We start from the raw sequence: 19,503 nt of genomic DNA on the forward strand, positions 1-19,503 counted from the left end.
AGGGACAATTATTACGTACCCTACAATATGCCAAGGATACTGTTTAAGACGGGATTTGGTTTGTTTATTCTCTGTCCGTAAGTCAAGTATTCCCGTAGTTGAGAACCCAAAATTATTTCTGTCACTTTAAGAGCACATTGCAAAATTTTTGTTGGTTATAGTTAGTTTGGGCTCATACATCAGTATGACGATGTATGGTAGTACGTATAAAGTGAGATGAATGGTAGTAAGTCAAGTATTTATCAGACCGAATAGAAACTTTGATTCGAATCAAGTATTCTTTAAAAAAATATTTGCCATCCATCGGATCGACTGTTTAATATGCAGTGTGCGGGTACAGTAACAAGACACTACTTTTCTTATGTTGTTGAGTTTCAAATGCTTATAATTCAAAGCTATCACTTATGAAAAGATACTAAAACCCTTTATATAAATCGCAACTATTCACGTTGTCAACAAACAACGCAATTTTCTAACAAAACTAAGAAATTGATATCACAATTATTTTCAAGAACAAGTTTTGTTAGTATGATAATTTATTCTTTATGGTAGTTGAGCATCGAACTAGGAGTATCACTAGTAGCACACTGCAGACTAAACAGTCGACCGACAGTTGACCTGATGTTGGGCAATATTTCAAAGAAAATCTTGGTCTGATACCGGTTAAATACCCGATCTTTGTAATGTGTGTACTGCCATTCGTCTTGATCAACTGCCTCGTTGGTCTAGCTGCCGCAGACGCGGCTGCTGAGCAAGAGGTCTCGGATTCGATTCCCGGGACGGGCCGAAATCACTTTGTGGGTTTTAGAAACTTTCACAAAGTAGCCCGGAGCCCGGAACTTGGTGATTGATACACCCGTGCATCGGAGAGCACGTTAATATCGGTCCGGCTTGTGATCTCTCTTCGATCGTGTCGGATTGCCGTCCCCTCACGCTATGGGAGTGATGGAATAGTGAGTGCACCTGTGTCTGCGAAAATGTTTGTGCAATATAATATTATGTCCTGCGTAGTTGGCTAACCTCCTTATGTGAGAACAGCCGCCGTAGCCGATATCGGCTAGGAGGACATCATCATCATCACTCCATTCATCTTGATACTGATCTATGATGAAAACTATCGGCCGACTAAAAGTTTGCAGTGTGCTAGACTTAGGACCAAGATCCCGACACCTACGCTTTTAACAGTAAATACAAAGGGACTAAATTATTTTATGATTCTGAAGAGGTTTTGTCGAAGTTTCACAAACAAGTCACTTTGTTATGTTTGCTTTATTTGTGTGAATAACGTTGTTGTTTTACTGTGGTGTGAAGGGTAACCTAACCTATATCCTACCTAACCTATATAACCTTGTAACCTAACCTATATCAGTTTAAGCTATATTGGGTATTGTAAAAAAACTGCTGTAGATTTTGTAAGGGTTAAAATTTATTTTTATTTTAGTGTTTAACGAATATTGGAATTCATAATGAAAAATCTTAAGAATAAAACATCGCTTGAACAGCACAGCCTTACTACAAAAACTTGAACACTTGTCTAAAAAAAGTGTGTCTGCAAAGCGGACCTTGTTTCAACACAATCTATCATTTTCTAGACAAGCGTTCAACAGACGTTTAAAAGTTTTTGTGGTACGACGGTTACACTATATTTTTTGTGACATGCAAAGAAATAGATTGCTTTCTGTCAGCTAAATCCAAAATGTCATCCTATTTACAAGTAATACATAAATATCTATTTACTATTATAACTTAGAACCTAATACATACAAAAGCCCATACTGTTCACAAAACTACATTACAAAGAATAAGAAAAGCTCCAATATGACTTGATTATTTCCTAGCGAGCAGACGGCCAGCGTCCAATATAATGTCGTTCCTATTCGCGCAGTAATGCAACTTGTGAACTTGCTATTTCCACTTGCAATGCCAAATGGAGTTTTGTTACGTTGCCTTTTAGATTAGGTTATGTGTGTTTCAATGTAAATACCTACATTGAGTTGAATTAGGTAATTATAGATAATAAGCTTATATATTATCAAGTTATATAAAAATGCATTCAGTAGTTTTTGCGTTTAAGACGAACAAACATCAATACATCCACACAAACTTTGCATTTATAATATTAGTAGGACATGAAGGTTAGCTCATTTATCATTTATTCATGGAGCATAATGTATATTTCTTGACAAATTTTAATATAAGTCAAAGATCAGTTTATCAGTTAGGTATGCACTATAGGTACAATCAGTTATCAAATAAACTATTGGGACCCACATTAAATCTGGCCCTTCGACCCGGAGTACAAAACATCGAAAAACGATCTCAAATACACAAGAAAAATACCTAATATTACCAGTAACACTGTTGTTTATCTATACTAACGCCTATGACCTCACAAACTCAATTTGTGACACTAATTCTATCTCAAAGAGAGGAAACTTATTTGGTCCCCTTTGAGTTGGCGCTAAAATGTGTTACTCTACGTTTTATGGTTTGACGTGTTAGAAAAGAGGCTTATTACTTTTACTTTATTTCCTTGAAAATAGGAGAAAAGTGGGTCTGTGGTTGGTTTTGTAAATAAATGTTTTCTAGGTATTTGTATCTTTGATAGGTCCTTTGAGTAAGATGATTTTAGGATCTTTGATATGCTCGGTATATTTTTAGATTTTAAGATGGTAGTTTTTGGCCGTGGCTTAGTGGCCGTTTTTGGAATTATTGAATACTTAAATGGGTTAAATGGGAATTTGTCTGTATCTAGTTGTAAGAGAGTGAATTGGGATCGCACTATTTTTCGATCATTTTTTTCTATGCTTCTTTAAAACTCTAAATAATCAAAATAACATCAATCTTCAAATTATACATACTTAAATTTTTTTTAAACAAAAATCAACAGATAAACTAGAATAGAGTAAAGTAGGTACTTTTAAACCTATTCTGTAGCCAACCCATATTTTTCTAATTTCAAACACTTTAACGAGTTCTGTCCTTACATATTGTTTAAGTTTATAGTTTCATAGCAGAACACTGGCCACATATAACGCGGAGACATAAACTAGCTGGACTGACATAACGTTACTTGCAAGTTTCTACGCTTTGCATTTTATTGGCTGGCAGCCCGTAAAACTAGTCCGCCATTTTGTGCTATGAACACTAAATTGTTCATAATTGTGTTGGAAAGTTTTGATCATTTTTTTTTATGGTGGTGTTGTAGTTTTTTAAATGACGTGTTGGTTTATTAGAAAGTTTTGAACGTAGGGAATAAGATGCATAACAAGTATTTTCGACAAAAAGACAAAACATGCAATTTCATAGCACAAAATGTAATAGGTAAATGATTAGGTATAAAAAATAGGTTCACCTATATTTTCGTAATGCATAAAGTCAAAAGTGGTTTAGTTATTATAAACTGACCTCATTGCAAAATACCAACTCTAAAAACTTTCTAAGCATACCGTGACATTTGCTAAGAGCACACAATATCCTTTTCACAAAGATTCCGTACAAGGAGACTTCTAGTACATTATTCTAAAGAATTTTTAATACCACAGCTTATTGGAGTTCTACACGAGATGCTGTCCTCTTTATTGGTTCCGAGTTTAAATAATAGATGGCGTTTTGCAATAAATCCTTCTTGCAGCCGCCATATTGGCCGACTGTCGTTCGTTCAGTTCAATTGTTTGTGCATGCTTCCCGGTGAATGAATGGCGCTGTTCTTAATTTGAAATTCCGCTATTGTTACTCAGAATATTTTCTTAGTACAAATATTTAAGTTCGTATTGGCATTTTTCAATACTTTCTAAGAACTTATAGGTATTAGAACTTTTTTACCTTTAAGTTTCTCTTATTATCTGTTATTTAATATCGAGTAGGTAGTACCTTTTTGAGGTGGGACATCATCAAATGACCCTTCCTGCTGTGGGTGCAGCGTGAGGGAGTGTCAGACTCTCACTGACTATACCCACCATGTTCCTTCTTAAGCCCTTTATGTACCAGGGCCGCGGTAGCTCATTCGAACAATCCCGCAGCCTCGGCACCGAATAGGTACCTCAAGTGGCTTTTATGTATGCTAAAAGGGTCTTTATTTCTGAGTACAGTTTTCAATAATTATCACAAAGTTACTGTTAAACTTTTGCCAAATACTAATTAAGATTAGATACCTATACAGGTCTTCGACTTTAGAAACTTTAAAGTGCTCCATACCTTTTAATGTTTGCGATAATATGCAAATACCCACTATCTTTTATCATTTGCACATTTATTGGCATTCGATGGTAACAAATTATTACAATAATTGCACTGAAGTTAATTTTAGTTACAAATTGGTTGGTATTACTATACATACTGTTGTTAATTTTAGTTATAATACTATTCATGGGAGATCACTTTTTGTACCTTTGACAGTCGTTACGGGCAGTTAGAAACCATAAAGTCTGTCTACCAGTCTTATTTCACCAAGGAATATGGTGTTGCCTTCGTAACTGTATTATGGGGGTCAGATATTCAATCGCTCCATGTAACACCGGTAGTAACTGTATCGGGCCAGACTGGAAACCGACTCCAACAAAGTAGAGAAAAAGCTAGGCAGATGATATTATCTTTTTCTTTTATGAGATCTTTTTGATGATTTTGTTATTCTGTAGGTATCTTATTTATAACTTGAATTCCCTCTAGTTACTTAACGGTGTAAAAGGAGAAAGTCGTATAACATAAAATAAGCCTAATAAACTTAAAATACAGGAAACAAACTCACAAGATATTTACCACCTTTCCTCGAGGAATTCTTGTTAAATTGGCTAAGTTTAATTGCAATTCAACTTTCTGCAAACTTTTTAACCGACTTCCAAAATACGAGGAAGTTCTCGATGCGGCTTAAGTTATCTGACTTACGGATATTTTACTCAAGGCCAGTAAGAAGCTTTTTAGTACACTACCAAATATCAAAATGTGATAAGAAAATATAATTATTTATTTTTTTACTGCCGTTATTAGGAACGGTCGACTTTTTTTTTAGTATCAACTAAACTATTGATTGTAATGTAGGTGTGTATTAAAAAAAGAAATGTATTTTTCTTAAGCTCTTGTATCGAAAATGAAGAAAAAAAGAAACTCTTTCATGGAGACCTGTTAACATTCTAATATGTACTTACTTTTATAAATATACTATTCAAATAAATTAATCAAACATACTTAAATTATGCTAAGCTATTGCCATTTCAGGTTTAATTTACACGCATGAAACAGTGATAAATATAAACATATATTTCGGCATAAAAATACTAAAAACCCTTTAAGAAGCAAGGTTCGTACTATTTCGCTTTACAATATGAATGTTTGTGACAGCTAGTGTGTATGTGCTTTATTTGTATGTTCGTTCGTTTTTATATGGAAAACATATTTAGAATACATTGCGAGAATAAATGCAACTTACTGGTATTTAGGGGAAACACTATTAAAAAAAAAAAATAAAGGTTTTACACAAGTTTGTTGTACCAACGACAAAAATATATGAAAAACAATGAGGAATAATTGTATGTTTGTAAAGGCTCCGAAACTACTGCATCGATTTGGAAAATTCTTACACTGTTGGGAAGCTAGACCATCTCCGGGAAACAGTCTATATTTATATATCTAGGTATGGGCAGTAGTGTCCACGGACCGCGGGTGAAACCGCGGTAAAATAGGTAATCTAACATACATGTTGTCATTTATTTTTCTAACTTTTCGACTGCAGCTCATAGCAATCTCTGGGAATATAGGAAAATAACAATAAATTAAAAAGCCAATTAACTTAAAGCAACAAACCTATTGTACCAAGCAGCGTTCATTCAAAAGCGATAAGTTCGTGACCTTAGAGACCTGTCCTCATTTCTTTTGCAAAAAACGAACTAAAATATTAACAATGCTTTTTGCAAGTTGTCATTCCAAATGAAAATTGAACAATGACTGTGAATAAATTAAAATTCTTTATTAAATACTGCTGTAAATGGGGGCAATAGAACTGTGATAGGTACATAAGCTAGTTTCCCTTTTACATTAGCTATGAACTGATAAAAAAGCTCATTTCCCTTATACATTAGCTATATACCTTTACTACCATTTTTAAGCTGAATATTTCGAAAATTCGATGTTCGAAAGTCTATTTTTATCTGACAAAGGCATGAACAAGTTTAAGTGCATAAAATAGTTCCTACACACAGCAGCTATATAATCATTAAAAGACATTATAAAAGTATAAAAAAGACAAAAAGTCATTTATTCAAAGTAGATTAGAAATTAGCAGCAATAATTCGCTTTTTGAAGGTCATCTTTACAAAAGACAGCCCCTAAAAAGGTCTCTTCATCACTATTTTACTAATAAATAATGTCTAAGTCTGTACCAGAGTGAAGTGAGGTAAAAAGCAATTAGTGCCTTCTATTTTATTTGGAATAAATAAACTGCATGGCGTAGTGTATACTAAATATGTTTTCCAGTAGCTACTAACTGCTTATATCGCACTATAATATTTTATTTTCATATTATTAAGATTTTTATGCACGTGAGAGGATTTTTATCTTTATATCTTTTATGATGAATAATGAAATCGTGTTTATGATGGATAGCAAATTAAAACTTATTTATGGGTAGTTTTGACTTCTAAATAAACAAAAAATAATATTCATTGGATATTCTTATGTAAATTGTATTCTTAATGGAGATACCATAATACTACTTATGATTAATATTAAACTTAGTTAAATTAAGGTTATGCAATAGTAATAAATGCATTTTTTTTCTACAACCCGATGGGTCGTGCCTTAATAGTTTCTGAAAACTGGTTCTTCAAATACCATAATATTCACGTACCTAAGTGACAAATTACAAATACATACAAAACTCAATTAAAGACCAATATAAAAAATCCTGCTAAATAAAGACAAAGAGTAGGCGATTATAGTACCAAAAGATGTTAGCAATATCTAATACGTGACCACTCTAATAGAACGTTGTCCAAATTGGGAGCGACCCACTTTCTATTCGCCAAAAATATTAAAACCTTTAGAATCAGTATATCTCCGTTACATAAAAACAATAAAATAGAAAACCCAGTTATGAAGACCATTTGTCAACCGTGTAGAGCACACTCCAAACTTTTAGTCGGCCGATAGTTTGTTTGGACTCATAAATCAGTATGAAGATGAATGGTAGTAAGCACATTACAAAGATTAGGTATTTAGTCGGTATCAAGCCTACTAAAAACTTTGATTGGAAAGAAAGCAAGAAGAACATATTTCATTTTGTGGATATGGTTACAAATGTTGTAAGGTTTAACTTTTCAGTTATAGCCATACTCTGCCATAATCAGTCGTACAATTTTTTTTTTTAAATCAAATATTTCTTTAAAAGTTGCCAAACATTATGTCAACTGTCGGCCGACTATTTAGTCTGCAATTTGCGTTTACTCTTGGAATTAGTATATCCGTATCCGTTACATAAAAAAAAACAATAATATGGAAACCCCAGTTATGAGGACATCTGTCAACCATTTAATGATTTTGAATAACGAGCTTGAGCTTTTGAAGAATTTGTTTTGTGATTTATGTCACTGACAATTTGAAAAGCTGTAAATGGTGGTGTCACAAAAAATGTTACGTATTCTATCGTTGTCTAACTTTGGAAATGTTACGTTTCTTTTATATGTTTTTTAAAAGTCATACTGGGTTGTAAAATTGGCATAAAATACATGGCAAAAAAATTAAGTCAGTTTGTACATGTACTTTTTATTATGGGAAATCATTAAATGCTGTGGGTTAGCAGAGTGAAGGAATGTCAGACTCTTACTGACTCAAACCCACCATGTTCCTTCTTAAGCCCTTTATGTACCAGGGTCGCGGTAACTCTTTCGAACAATCCCACAGCCCTATTTTGTACTACTAAAATATCTTTTGTCATTTGTTTTTGCCGTGACTTAATCACTAGTTTTGTAAATAAAGACATTAAAATTATAATAGCGCATTAAATTGCATAATATCTACCTTTACCTACATTTAGTTGTCACCAAGACGATAACCAATGATTAATTTGATATTCTAAATGCTTGATTAAACAAAAAGCCTATAAATAAGGCAGTTAAAGAAATTTATACACCTCAACTAAGAATTATAATTAATAATAATAACATAAAACGTGCCATTTGATTCAACGTGTAAAATTTTAATGAAGAATTTGAATGATATACAGGAAATTATGTATCATTAGTGTCTGCATGATTTAATATTATTTTCTGAGTATTATAAGCTAGTATTTAGGTTGGTTGCACAATAAGTAAATATTAGAGGTAGACACATATCATATTAATTAGAACTCCACATATTATTTGTTTGTTTTTCTGTTCTCTAAGTAGACTGTCTTTTGTTTCGTAATCATTTTATGGGTTTAGCACGAACGCACTCAAATATTGGAGACTCCTTTTCTATTGCTCTATTTGGTCCTATTAAATTGAAATAAAAAAGTAATAGTTCTTATACATAAAGCCAATCGATAACAGCCTATTCAAACTATTTAGTTCGCGTAAAGTGTTCGCAAGTCGTTCGTGCTAACCCGTAGTGTTGTTGTTTGCTTAGTAGATATCATGATCTTAATTTTTCTTCTTTCCAGTCCAATCCTGGCCATCGCCGAGCACCACACAATCACTCGCGGTGACGGCTCCTCTTACACCCAGTGCCTCACTCAAGCCGTCACCTACTGGCAGATCACATTCTTCATCGCCATCATCATTCTTCTCTACGTTCTACCTCTTATCATCCTCATAGTATTATACAGCGTTATAGCCAAAAATCTCATCACGGCCGCTTCTAAAGTAGTCATGAACAAAACTGTTGATCCGTACAACACTAGAGCTAGGAAACAAGTTATTTTAATGCTTGGAACTGTTGTGTTATGTTTCTTTTTATGTCTCATGCCTTATAGGGCTTTAACTCTATGGATCATCATCACACCCGCCGAATTCTACGATGATGTCAGCCCAGAAAAGTGGTACAACATACTTTATTTCGCAAGGGTCATGCTTTACATAAATTCGGCGATCAATCCTATACTTTACAATTTGATGTCTTCGAAATTTCGTATCGGGTTTTGTAAAGTATGCGTGTGTTATAAAAGAAAGTTAGAAGATAAGACGAGAAGGGCTCAGAGGACTATTACAAATGGATCCACAACGAGTAGCAGTTTGACACGAACGACAAACAGTTTGAAGAAACTTTTCAGTCAGCGAAGCAGTATCGACCGTACTGACACAGAATCTGAGAGTAAAGAAGAAATCGAGAAAGGTCTTTTTGATAGAATATTTACAAACAAAACATTTGTCAGACAGCAATCGGCTCCCGTTTGCTCAAACACGAATACAAAGCCGATTATAAACAGGATGAGGAGTGAAGGAAACATTGAGATAACCGAAGTAGTTGACGTAGAACATAAAATTGATCCAATAGATAGTAGCAAGTTTATCGGTCATTCCAATAGTAAAAATATTAGGTCAGACAGTGATGTTGACAATTCGGGAAGAAGTCACTCTTTGAGACGGAGTGTGTTGATCAACAGTGCCAAAGCAAGAAGTATGGATTGCGAAAAGAAGGTGTCTTATCAAAAAGTCAAAGTGGATTGCGTTGTGGCTTTTCAGAAGTCCAAAAGTGTTGATTATGAATTTCCAGAGAGTTTTGTGTAGGTAGTAGAATTTTGTTCTTTGTAGTTTTAGGCTTTAAATGTGCGGAATTTATCCTGATATTTTTAAAGGGCATTATGTTACCATGATTTGTAAGATTAGCCAAATGTATGTAACTTTTCCTCCTATTTGATTTGTCAAAGCCTGAATGTTGATAAGACTTGTATTGTATCCTATAGCTCTCTGTTCATACAAATACTAAATTTTCCCCTACAAATATTGTTAAAATTATTCGATTATACTTATAACTCGTTCAGAGTAATCGAAATAATGAGGGGGTTTTAAAGAAAGTGTGATGAAAAAATTGGTTATATTTTGTAATAAAATAAGCCTTATACGCCTTAAAAAGTATATTGAGACCTAATAAATATTCCTAAGACACAGGTGTATGTGTTAAAATGACAATGCTTTTAAGATATTTTAAGAACCATTGTAAATTATTACTTACATAAGACATTTTGCGCTTTTAGAATAATAAAGCGATGAATTCTAAATTCTGTTACTGAGCCCGTGCTGTAGATATTTCATCCTTGTTATTTATTTCATACTTTGACTTTGTCTGTATAAATGCACATACTTTTGCAATATATAAAATGCCATAAGATTTTTCTAAAGCTGCGTACATACTTAGGTACATTGGAAGGCAAAAAAATTGGGTTAGTTATAAAAAACCTTCATGTAACCTAATGTTTTATTCATACTCATCATCCTCCGAGCCTTTTTCCCAACTATGTTGGGGTCGACTGCCAGTCTAACCGGATGTAGCTGAGCACCAGTGCGACAGCGCTGTCTGACCCCCTCAACCCAGTTACCCGGGCAACCCATTACCCCTTGGTTAGGCTGGTGTCAGACTTACTGGCTTCTGACTACCCTAATGTTTTATTATGTAAACTTAAGTTTATCAACACCAATATACTATCACTACAGTAAACTGAAAAGATTATCCTGATTTGTAACTGACCCAGTTTATTGCACCCGAGTGTAGCCATAAAAATCTCAATATATTGCAGCTTGGTACCACAGTTTAAAGATGTACAGTTGTGAAGCTACCTACTAACGTTCGTAAAAATGTCACTCACACACGCATGTGTATCGACGAGCTTTTATCGGTGCTACCCGATGCTGTCAGTACTGATAGTGTCGTGCATTGAGCATAGGCGTGTGTGAGTCACATTGTTACGTACGATGTTAGTACGTAGCTTCACAACTGTTTACAAGAGAATATATTTAAACTGTGTCAGTGCTATAGCGTATAATAAGCCAACCAATCTTGTCATGCCTGCCAGTTTTATAATAGTTTAGCTAAATTCTAAGTTCTAAGTATATGTTCAAAATGTATGTATAAAAATGTGTACCATTTTAATGTTTGTTTGTAAAAGTTATATTGTAAAAGTACCTATTTATTAAAATACTTTAGTTAATAGAGGAGATATTAATATATTAAGTGCCAAAGTATAGACCTGGTTTTTATTTCATTTCTTTTTATATTAATAAAAGGTATGGTCAATTTTTCCTACATACTATCAACTTCTAAAACATAGGATCTGGCCTAGATATCCCAAGATCTGGTCAAGTTACAACAAGTTCAGAATATTCTTATTTTCGTCTACCTACCTAATAAAGCTAGAAATCCCATCGGCGCGAGTCTACTGCTAGCATGTGTTTGCGCAAAAAGTTTGCATAATTACATCAGACGGACATTTCTAAAATGTTCCCACGCAATTTGTTGCAATTTGCAATTAATAATTACGTATTAATATACGAAAGCGCAGCGTAGGACGTCCACCAACAAGGTGGACAGACGATCTTATAAAGGTCGCCGGAAGACGCTGGATGCAGGTCGCCTCCAACAGGTATCTGTGGAGATCTAAGGGGAGGCCTATGTTCAGCAGTGGACGTCCTATGGCTGAGATGATGATGATAATGATACGGAAGGCTAAGAAAGTGCAAAAGCTAACTTTAGGGCAGCAAAGTTATATGATAAAAACTCAGACCATACATTAAGGAGCTTTACCAAAGCTTTTAAGTCCGTAAAGGTAACACATCATATTGATCAGTATGCATACCACAAGCTAAGCTACATAAGCTATAAGTTACAGCTTATCTGGAAGATTTAGCAGACAATGGACGCCATCAGAAGCCTGTTAAGTTATTGCGAACTTTAAGTTATTGCACATTGTGTTCAAAACAATAGGACTATAGGGTTGTCACATGAAAAAATCTCAATATGGAACTATGGACAGTAAGCACATATTTTTGTCAGCTGGTAATTTGATCTTTTCATAGATAACTATGAAAAGTATAGTATCCGTTAGGTTTCAGACCGACTGAAAAGTTTCATTAGATTCTCAATTACTTTCAGCCAATCATCAAGTCATCATGCTTCAAATCTATTATCGATTTTTGCCTTACCATTATCAAAGTTCTAAAGAAAATCAAACTTAAAACCGCGGGCAACAGCTATTTAGATAGGTACATATTTACCTGGTCCTCTTTCATGCCTGTTCTATACATTTATAAAAACTAGTTGAGCAATTTTTGGATCTGTCATAAACAGTAAACTTCTTTATTTTATCACAACGTAGCAAAGAAGCTTAGAAAAAGAGACGACCTATAACTTTAAACCAACATTCAGGAATGAATTTTATCCAATGCGCAAAGTCAACTTATAGTTAAATAAGTTTTATAGATACGTATATTTTTATTTTATCGTGTTTTAGTACAAAAAAGAAAAGTTATTAATATCGAAAGATGTTTATTTTGTAACCGATTGTACGGGCACAGTCGTCATAGTAGGCACGGCGGCAACATGAAACCGGTTTACTGACGCGAGCGCTGCTCCAAGCGCGTAAGAATAGTTGGTATCCATATTTTGCCGATTTTAGGGCGGATAAAAGAATGACAATTTTTTTTTTTACTGATGATGCAGATATGTTCTGTTAATGATTCTGTACCACCAGTTTTTTTTTGTGCACACCTTAAAATTGATTCCTGTATAACATACCGCGACAACCCTAACAGCGTTAAATATGAAGGCAGCCGCTGAATTATACAATTTGTTTACCAAGTTAACTGTATGTCTGTTTGTATAGGGTTCAAGGGAGGATACTCACGTTCATCCACATTTGAGGCACTCCACGTTTCTGCAGATTTATGTGGAGTACCTCAAAATAATGTCAACTTCATGCTCTCTTGAAGATGGTTAAAGGGTTATCTAGTGAATATTATGAAGGCGAAAGTTTGAGTGTGTGTATGTTGGTTTGTTGCTTCCTGATGTATAAAAGGATGCAGGTATTTTGAGTAATCTTCGCAATAATATAGCTATATCAGAATAACATATTAGGCAACTTTTTATCATGGAGCGGAAAGAAGTTTCCACAGATTACGGCTGAAAACGAGGGCGAATATATGATACCTCCCCCGATAAATGGACAGGCTGAAGCAATTTTTCAAATCGGTTCTGTAGTTCCTAAGATTGTCACGTCCCCGCAAATAAAACAAAACCTTCAGCTTTATAATATTAGCATCTATTATAATTCACCTATATTTCAAGAATATATAGGCGCCTAGGATATCTGACGGCTATTTATGTAACATTCCTTCATATCTATGACATTCTTTATATAATAACCACCATGATGTTTTAATTAAGTCAGGCACTTCACACAAAAAGAAAATATGAGCGGACATTTCATAATTAAAAGTTTTTTTCCCCATTCCCACAGACGCCACCACTTGTAATGAAATAATTTAATTTACCAAGGAAAACAGATAAATAGGCTCCATTACGAAGAAATATTTTTACAGCGTTATGTAATAAGACGAGGAAAAAAGTTTCACAGAATTTTCAACCTTATTTACATGGGATAAGGCTCAGGAGCATCTGAACATCTTTGGCATCTGTTACGAGTAGTCAGAAGCCAGTAAGTCTGACACCAGTCTAAACAAGGGGTATCGGGTTGCCCGGGTAACTGGGTTGAGGAGGTCAGATAGGGCAGTCGCTCCTTGTAGAGCGCTGGTACTCAGCTACATCCTGTTAGACTGGAAGCCGACCCCAAAATAGTTGGAAAAAAAGGCTCGGAGGATGATGATGTTTGTAAGTGTTGTATAGTTTAGATTTAGAATGGTGCCACCAGTCAGGTAGAACCTATATATTGGGTGCTGAGTATATTGGTATGGGAATTGCGAACCTCGTGTAGTCATAGATCTATTGCAATACTGGATGTGACTTTGTGAGAGAATGCTTCTTTTTAAAGCAGCATTACTTCTAGTTTTTAATTTTAAAACATTTGGCCCTCAAGGCAGTTCTAGTTAGCCGTAAAGCAGCTCTCTATTATTTCTGTAAAATATAAGCACGAACCAAGAACATCAATACAGTAACTGATATCTTCAACAGTTGATATTTATAATTGTGTATATTATTTTCCACTCTCATAGTACGCTTAGCCTCTCCTTTTTCAGTAGCTTTAATTCTGTGTAAGTACAAAGAAATCCCCTTTCCCCACAATATCGGGCTGACCGCAGACCACATGCAATAATAGCTAAGTACATACATACATATATATATATGTATATGTACATACTACTAAATTATCGGCAACTTGCGGTTCTTATCGGAAAAGGCCATGTTGGTCACATAATGAAAACTAGATGTTAATTAATCAGTGTTACGTATTTTCCTTGACCTTTCCTTCTTTGCTCGAAAACTTAACTTCAACGCAATTCAGTATCTTTGTAATGACTATGTATTTATTAACCACATTTTCAAATAATAACATTTTAATTAAAAACTCTTCTTGTAAAAAAACCAAAAAGCATACAACGTGTCCAAGACGCTGGCAACATTACCTTGTTGGATCGCCATGCTAATCGTTTGACCGAAGTAGCCAGACTTTTGGTCACGAGAAGCGTCAACCAGCCTACTGAGATACTATACTTTAATAACCAATATTTTTTTCTCCACAGCCCCATCCTCGCCGTGGCTACCTTCACGTACGAAGATTACGAGGACGGCACCCAGGTCCCCGTCTGCCTCACGCAGGCCGACACCTTCTGGTCAGCTCTTTTCTTCATCCTGACCATCGCAGTCTTCTTCATCGTCCCTCTCGGCGTGCTTCTAGTCCTCTACAGCGTCATTGCCAAGAACCTCATGGAAAACCCCGTCATTATAGCACAGAATACTAAGAACACTAATAATACAGGCAATGTTGTACGTTACAGAAAGCAGGTCATCCTCATGCTTGGAACAGTTGTCTTATCATTCTTCCTCTGTCTTCTTCCCTTTAAAGCTCTCACGCTATGGATCATCGTATTCCCACCAGAGACAATAATGTCATTAGGTATAGATGGTTACTATATACTTTTGTATTTTTGTAGAGTAATGCTGTACTTAAATTCGGCGATAAATCCAATATTATACAATTTGATGTCGTCCAAATTTAGGGAAGGATTTGTCAAGCTGTTAAAGATAAATAAGTTGATGAGGTGTAGTCGAACATTGAGGGAAACGATGCAAAGACGTGACACGTTCAACACGACAACATCTACAGGATTCTCCAGTAGTCAGAATACTTCAGACTCATTTTGGAGGAGATATAGTAATAGGACATCTTCCCAAAAAATTTTCGTCAACAGAGAAAGTAAAAAAGTCAAAGAAGAAGTTCAACAAATGAAAGTAGGTGAAATTATAAACGTGGAGAACACTAGACGTAATAGTATGAAAATGATAGCAGCCATTAATGAGACAGATAACGAGACATACGCCGACGTACATGATAATCATTATTCTAATGAACTAGCGATAGACACTGCCAATGAGAACAATAAACAGATACAAATACTGAACCTAGATGTTAAAACTAACAATGTGTATTCAATAACTTTAGACGTAAGCGATTCTGTGGAGGGTAGAAATAAGTTCGTTTGTATACCAACACTTGATAGAGAGAATAATATATTTATATACGATTACAGAACTAAGGAGAGCTTTGTATGAAATGTTTTGTTTGATAATGTATTTGGCTGGGAGCCAGACTATTATGTGCATTTACTTAGGCAAACATTGTATGACGATTGAATGTTACATCACTGGTCTTAGATTATATTGTAATAATCCTACCATCCTTCTTAATTCTGACATGACAAATGTGAATGAATATGTTTGGTATTGTTTCATTGCCAACTTAAACAATGTTTCATACCTAGCTACGTTAAACCCTGCGAATAACAAAGCGATGTTTTTATTCAGGAATTTTAAGAATGTAAATTGATAAAAAACTTGCAGGATACTTGTCAACCTACCTCAATCTGTGAAACTTTACCAATCGAACATTAACTTTCCACTATTGTAATAAGAATTGAGGTCTGTATAGGATTCAGCTACTGTTACAGCGTTTTTATCGTCCCACTGCTGGGCACAGGCCTCCTCTCACACGGAGAAGGATTGGGCGTTAATCACCACGCTTGCTCAATGCGGGTTGGTGATTTCAGACTATATAGTCAAGATTCAGCTACAATACCAGGAAACCCCGAATAGCTAAATATGCATATATGTAAGTAATTCTTACGTATATTCCTATTAATACCCGACCAATTTTGTCATAGTAATTATTAAAGGGGACCTATTAAACGGGTGTCGATAGCAATCAAAGGCCTTTGACAGATCGCTTTGTTTCTAGAGTGCGTTCCAATTTCACACACAATTTGCGCGCACATTAATTAGGTTTCGGTACAGGCCTTTCGATAAATTAGCCCATAAATTCAAGGTACCCTTGCTAGTTATTTGTTTTCGGAAGTAAGAGATTGGTAGGGGTACCTAATATTGTTGGGGACGATATACCTAAGTAAAGGCTAAGACGTTAAAAATCTCAGAGAATAATGGTTTGAAATCATTTTGAAGGTTCCTGAACCATTCTCAGATTTTACTAGGTACACAAATTCCCCGTTAATTACTATTATTATGAATGGCAAAATAACTCAATATGTTTAAGAAGAGGCCTGTCTCTGGTGTCGATGATGATAAAATAAACTAGCCTAAATGTCTGTCTTTTAGGACTAAATTTTGGCCAAATAAACAGCTATATCTATTTATAATAATCGACCAGTGACGTAACATTCGATATCTATCACAATATCATTGAATCAGAAAAGAACTAAAAGCCGGTCTTAAGTCGTTCACTCATATTATGTTCATTCGGTCTCGACAAGGTGATCAATAGTTCGACCCATTTGTCATCCCGATTCTATGATAAATGGCCTACCAGAACATTATTGCTCTTATCTATTTACTTAGTTTCAATAGTTATATGCTTATGTATTTGATTTTCTTAACAGTTATAAAATGTTGATCAAGTGTCTGGTCATTGCACTCAACTTTGAAGACGAAGTGTTATGTTTTCTTGTATTTTTTTTATCAAAAGTCTTGGTTGATTGTATGTCTAAGTTATGTCAGTAAAAGATACATAATGATTGTCACTACGCCCTTGTAAAACTGAATTTAATTTTTTTTTTCAATTAATAAATGTTGCATTTTTATTAAAAAGTAAATATGCGTACAAATAACAATACAGGTATCTAAGAGGTATTTTTTTAATCTGCTAAATCCATGTTTATTTATTATTTCTCTCACGTTTTCAATTTCATTTACTTAAGTAAAATTGCCTACCTGTCTGGCTTAGCTTTTATCTTATTCTATGATCTCTTACTTAAAGCTGCAAAGCTCATCACAACTTAATAACTTAAGAAATAATAATAAACGAGAACTTATGTTTAGTTAAACAAGTAACAGTGTAAGTTATTTCTAACCTTAATTACTTACTCAATGCAAAGCTCTATAGTTAAACAATATTTTATAACATTTAACACACTTTAATTTATTAGCCCAATCTTTTTTTTATAATATTTTTTATGAAAATGTACCTATGTTACTTGAAATAGTTGATCTCTGTACTTATTGCATTTATTTTAAAAAAAAACATAATATCATTAAAAAATAAGTTACAAAATAATAATAATAGTCAAAAATGTATACATATTTAATTTTAAAAGGACAATATTAAAGATTTTCTATGCAATATTTTAATTTAGGATAAAATAGCAACATACGTACGTACCTATTTAATAAGTCAAAATACATAGTTTCTACTATTTATTATTTCTTATGTTAATAAAAAATATTAAACACAAAAATAATAACAATATTTTAACTGTAAAAAAATGTGTTTGTAAAATAGTAAAAAATAATCATAAAATAAAAATAGACCATAGATTAAAAACGATATGTCTAAAAGGAACGAATTATAGAAAGGACAGTAGGTTGAATACTGCCCAAAATGGGTGCCTATCGCGAATCGGGACGTTAGTATGGTGTGCATGTATGTTTATATGTATTAGAGAATGTTATAATATATTTTATTACAATGTAATAATAAGTAAATCAATGTTGTTTCCACTAGGTGGGATTCGCTTAGGTATAATTATTACATCTGTTTTAATTGTTGCAAAAAATTCAGTCAAATACTTGGCACATTTTAAGTTTTAACCAAAGAATTTTCTTTATTTGGCGACATACAATTTAAAGGTACTTTTTGTTACAAAAAAATCTTCCTTTCTTATGCAATGATATTTTTGTGTCAATACAGTAAAAAAGGCAAATTAATTTGACTGTAATTGACGTACACAATAGAGCTAACATTTAAAGTTACCTAACTATTCCTTACAACTAACAACATATTGATCTCACTGCTGACTGTAACAACGTAGTAACCGGAATTATTATACGATAATAACAAGATTGGAATAACGAGGGATGAATATCAATCGCGGAGTTAGACACACAAACATAAGGTGTAAGCAAACTATGTAGACAGTACGCAGTAAACTAGAATCATAATATTGTTGTCAATCAAAGTTTGGTAAACTCAAACTCAAAGAAATATTTCAAACAGACCTATATAAGTTCTTCTTAACTTAGTTCTATGGGGCTCGGTTCTAAGAGTTGTGTCTCATGTACCGGCAAAAAAAACATACATTTACTATATGTACAATAGTTTCCTTACAATACAATAATGCAAGTGAAACTAATTAGATATATTCTTAATTAATTATGTGCAGTTTTATATTGTTTTTAATGGAAGACAATAAATTGGTAGTGATAATTTTTGTTAGTGTCAAGATTGTATGATTTGACTTGCCTAAGAAGTTTTTTTTTAATTAATTACCATCTGCGGGTTGAAAAGTATTTTTTTGTTTTTAGTCAAATTAAATGTGCCAAAAAGGCTACTGTATAAATTAATTGATTAATTGTATGACAAAACTGATTATTTTGATTGCGAAAAGATAAATATACATAAACAGAGCGTTTTTATTATGCCTAATTATTATTCTACTCTGTGAGGACAAAACTTTGTCTTTTCGCATTCACAACATCAATAAATGAGCTAAATAAGATGAATGTAATAATATTGTATTCACTTAACGCCTTGATTGTGTGCGAAGTTGAAAATACATGTATTATATTTAAATTCATTTGTTTTATTCAAGAAAAATCTTTCAATTGAGTAGTATCAATTTATATGTCTTACAAATGCAAAAGTAACTTTGTCTGTCACGCTTTCATGTCAATATGATTTAGTTTTAAATGAAATTCTACACTCATAATCCATGAGAAAAAAGAGCTATGTGCTATCCGTATGCGGGAAATAGTTCCCTCGGGATACGAGTGAAACCATGGAGACCAGCTAAACTGTCGATATCATTCTCGTGGTTATAGAGCCTAACTTTTAGTAGCATATTTTATTAAGAAAAACAT

General features: G+C 33.8%; 1 protein-coding gene across 1 annotated transcript in view; it reads left to right on the forward strand.

Moving 5' to 3' along the window:
• LOC110374305 (uncharacterized) overlaps nt 1-15,913 on the forward strand; it is a 93,785-nt gene extending 77,872 nt beyond the window's left edge. Inside the window, exons 4-6 of the mRNA XM_064040230.1 lie at nt 8,633-9,665; nt 10,080-10,081; nt 14,661-15,913. Coding sequence (XP_063896300.1) covers nt 8,633-9,665; nt 10,080-10,081; nt 14,661-15,690 — 2,065 coding nt within the window. The 3' untranslated portion in view covers nt 15,691-15,913. The remainder of the gene's footprint in view (nt 1-8,632; nt 9,666-10,079; nt 10,082-14,660) is intronic.
• The last annotated feature ends 3,590 nt before the right edge of the window (nt 15,914-19,503 follow it).

Source organism: Helicoverpa armigera, chromosome 21 (assembly GCF_030705265.1).
Source record: "Helicoverpa armigera isolate CAAS_96S chromosome 21, ASM3070526v1, whole genome shotgun sequence".
NCBI lineage: Eukaryota > Metazoa > Arthropoda > Insecta > Lepidoptera > Noctuidae > Helicoverpa > Helicoverpa armigera.